This window comes from Saccostrea echinata, unplaced genomic scaffold (genome assembly GCF_033153115.1).
Source record: "Saccostrea echinata isolate AGI-Se365-2 ecotype Australia unplaced genomic scaffold, CSIRO_AGI_Sech_v1 ptg000029l, whole genome shotgun sequence".
Classification (NCBI taxonomy): Eukaryota; Metazoa; Mollusca; class Bivalvia; order Ostreida; family Ostreidae; genus Saccostrea; species Saccostrea echinata.
The window spans coordinates 26,234,634-26,238,760 of NW_026889778.1; the positions used below are offsets into that span (position 1 = coordinate 26,234,634).

The 4,127-nt window shown below is 33.7% G+C and overlaps 1 protein-coding gene across 1 annotated transcript; it reads left to right on the plus strand.

The window, feature by feature from the left end:
• The first annotated feature begins 1,453 nt into the window (after positions 1-1,453).
• LOC133194243 (putative ankyrin repeat protein RF_0381) lies at positions 1,454-3,013 on the plus strand. The gene has a single exon (XM_061330241.1). The coding sequence runs from the start codon at positions 1,454-1,456 to the stop codon at positions 3,011-3,013; it is 1,560 nt and encodes a 519-aa protein (XP_061186225.1).
• The last annotated feature ends 1,114 nt before the right edge of the window (positions 3,014-4,127 follow it).

The following is a 4,127-nucleotide window of genomic DNA, read 5'->3' on the forward strand; positions in this document are numbered from 1 at the left end:
GTGAATATACAAATAATATTTCAATTTAATGTAAAAAGTGTGCAGGTATGAATTGAAGAACAAAAAATATAACTGAAATCCATAGTAAAAATACTATGATTAACTACAGTGGAAAAAACTCTGATAATATAGTTAACTATAGTTAAATATAGTAAACTATAGTTAACTATAGTACTTTTTTGTTAGGGAGTACTCGTATGGTGCAATGTGAGGCGAGGGTCTAGAAATTTTAAAAAAGGTGTACGTGGTATACGTACACGAACAAATTTTATCTTATAATTACAAACTATGTTTTAAAATATCTTTCTGCTATTTTTTTTTTATAAAAACGGGCAAATTGTGGGGAGGGTGGTTTTGACAAGATTGATCAAGTGTGCGTTTTGGAGAGGGTTTTTGCATCAATTTTGCACAATTTGATCAATTCTGAAAGCTGGCATCTAATTTTTTTAAGTTCATCAAAAACGCTTGGCACCAAATTAATAATATATTTTGTTTTGAAAAAATTTATAAGTTCCAATAATGGGCCAAATATTTACATCCTCCCTCTTTTTTTAAAAACATAATTTACATTATTAATTAAAATCTGTAATTTCAGACTGGTAATGAATTTAATATATGAAATACTTACATAAGAGACCCATGGGCCACATGTTAACCTGCGCATAATATGCTCGATTTGACAAAAAACGTAATGTGTAAATTATATAATAATTGTGGCTATTTCCTTCGTTACCCACATATGAAGGAGTGTATATTTAGACGCAAACACCCTAGAGTGTATATTACTGTCTTATGACAGCATCTAGTGTTTAATGAAGTTTGTTTGTTTTTGTTGTTTAATGTCCCTCTCGAAAATTTTTCACTCATATGGAGACGCCACCACTTTACATTGGAGGGCTGCAAATTTATACCTATACTCGGCATTCAGGGCCATTGAGCAATGAGGGATCTTTTTCGTGCCAACTCCTACTGCGACACGGGACCTAGGTTTATACGGTCTCATCCGAAGGACCGGTCTCAACGTCCCGCAGTGGATTCGAACCCGCGACATGAGGATCAGCTACTTACTCCGCGGCCCTTAAGCAGACGCTCTAACCACTGCGCCACGAGGGCGACTTTAATGAAGTTAAAAAGATATTGACCTTTAACAAATATAAAGAATATATTATAGAGAAATACAATTTGCATGTAGTTTTATAACCTTTGAAAATAAGTTACGGTTTTTGCAGCATACATTTATACTATGGAAAAAAAAAAATTCTTTAGCAAAATATATATATATATAAATATATATATATATATATGTATATATATATATATATATATATATATATATATATATATATATATATATATATATATATATATATATATATATATATATATATATATAATCAATTTTTCAGATGACAGTAACTTGCATGTAAAAAACCTGTTACACAACCCACATAAAATGGAAAAAAATGAACCCCATAAAGATGGAAATCTTAGACCAGTAGGAGATATTAGGACTGAGAAAAAAGGACCGAAAGTGCCGTCAAATAACGCAGAGAAACTTAGAGTTTTCTTTTCAGAACAATCAAGAGCAGAAATAAAGGACAATTTTGAAAAAAGTGAAGTTGGAATTGATATGTTTCTCATTGCCTGTCATTACGGAATCCTGAATATTTGCCAAAACGTCATCAAATATTTTCCAGACATGCTAAATCAGGTCGATATTGAAGGATGCAATGCTGCAATGCATGCAGCGTGTGGAGGAAATATCGAACTTTTAGAGTTATTGATAAAAAATGGTGTGGATCCCAAGCATAGAAGCAATTGTGGCAGTAATATTCTTCACAGTGCTTGTATGGAATCTGACTTAGAAATGTGCACACATATTATCCAACATTATCCAGACATGCTTAATCAGGTAGATAACGCAGGATGGAATTCTGCACTATACACTGCAAAGGAAGGAAGTGTTGAAGTTTTAGAATTACTGGTAAAAAATGGCGTCGATCACACATTGAAGGACATTCATGGATGTAACATTCTTCACCTGGCTTGTTGTGGATCTAAATTTAAGATATGCCAATATATCATCAAACATTATCCAGATATGCTCAGTCAGGTAGATTATGGAGGACAAAATGCTGCATTTTATGCTGCGAAAGGTGGAAATATTGAAATATTAGAACTTTTAAAAATAAATGGTGTGGATGTCAAACTCCAAAGTAATGATGGCATGAATATTCTTCATATGGCCTGCATGAATGCTAAACTAGAAATATCCCAATATATCATTGAACATTATCCAGACATGCTTACTAAGATGGATAATGAAGGAAGGAATGTAGCATTATATGCCGCAAAGGGAGGAAATCTGGAGATACTGAAATTATTGCTAAGAAATGGAGTTGACCCAACGCTACAGAGTAATAGTGGCATAAATATTCTTCACATGGCCTGCATGAATGCTCAATTAGAAATGTGCCGAAATATCATCAAACATTATCCAGACATGCTAAATCAGGTCAGCAATGAAGGATGGAATGCTATAATTTGTGCCGCACATGGAGGGAGCACTGAAATTTTAGAACTTCTTGTAAAAATTGGGCTAGATCCCATGCATAAGGTCAATAATGGCCGCAATATTCTTCACATTGCTTGTATGAAATCTAACGTAGCAATGTGTCGACATATAATCAACCATTATCCAGAAATGCTTGATCAAGTTGATAACAATGGATGGAATGCCGCCATATGCACTGCACTTGAAGGAAATGTTCAGGTTTTAAATCTTTTGGTAGAAAATGGTTTGAACCCTATGCAGAAAAGCCCGGGTGGAATTAATATTCTCCACGTAGCTTGCCTGAAATCAAAATTAGAAATGTGTAAACATATCATCCAACATTATCCAGACATGCTTAATGAGATAGATAATGAAGGAAGAAATGCCGCAATATATGCTGCAATGGGAGGAGATGTTGACGTTCTAAATCTACTGGCAGAACATGGTGTCAGACCGTAAGAGTCATCAAAGTCTGTGACACTGTACATTCGCTAATGCACCACATGTATTGTTCGGTAAAATTATTTTAATCAAAACTAAGCTGTGTCAGAAATAATGGATATGAACTACAACCAGCATGACTTGATCTTGTTGTTGTATATTTAGAGATACGTATTTTTGGCTGGACAAATTTTATATCATTAGTCTTATAAGCTTAGGATTGTGAAGTGTGATACTGCTTTAAAAAATACAACAAACCGGCGTTTAAAACTGTGAATTTAAGTAGGCATAACACAACGTCTATTTTGTTCCGCAGTCTGTGTTTGCCTATTATTATTCAAACATCAAACATTATGGTATGGTTTTGATTTAAAGGAACAAGTGGTCATGTTTATTTGTGCTGATTCAACAATATGTAGTTTTAAGGACATTGGCAAAATTCCTGGTTATTGTATAGACTTTTTCAAGAACTCTTGAGTAGGCTTAAATGCACTAAACAGGCTATATTCTGGATCGTTTTACCTATCAATCCAACAATCCTTTTTAGATTTTGTCAAATTAGTGTTTTTACAATTCTTAATGCATTTCCTATGTAAAATGTTGAGAAAAGGGACCTACATAATTTTTCACCATAATATTTCTTCAAAACCCATTTATTTCATACAGTTTTTGTAGTATATACATTATTGTATCCCCATTTCCTATGACTTCTAGATATTTTGGCTGAAAATGTATATATAGAAACAGGATTGGATATACAGGCACCGGTCATCATTTTTGAGTTGCGTCCCTTAACAGCTAAAATTGGACAAGAGACTGGTTGATTGTTTTTATCATGTAATTTACTGAATTGATTGAAACATATTGTCATACAAATATTGGCATGGATTTATTTTTAACTTTTATTCGTAGTTACTAAATGCTGATTCCTTCACACGACCTAAGAACTGTTCTCAGTCGGCATGGTCGACCTACCTTTCAGCATATGTCACGTCTTTGCCCTTCCCAGCATACTGAGCATAACTATGGTAAATGACGACCTGTTGGCTCTTTGTCTCTGAATACAATGTACAACAAAGCCTTTACTACTCTTCTTTCTTGCTGTATAAATGATTCTACCCTTTGAAGGAAG

Excerpts from the sequence above, each read along its gene's own strand:
- LOC133194243 (XM_061330241.1), top strand. The coding sequence starts at position 1,454 with ATGGAAAAAAATGAACCCCATAAAGATGGAAATCTTAGACCAGTAGGA.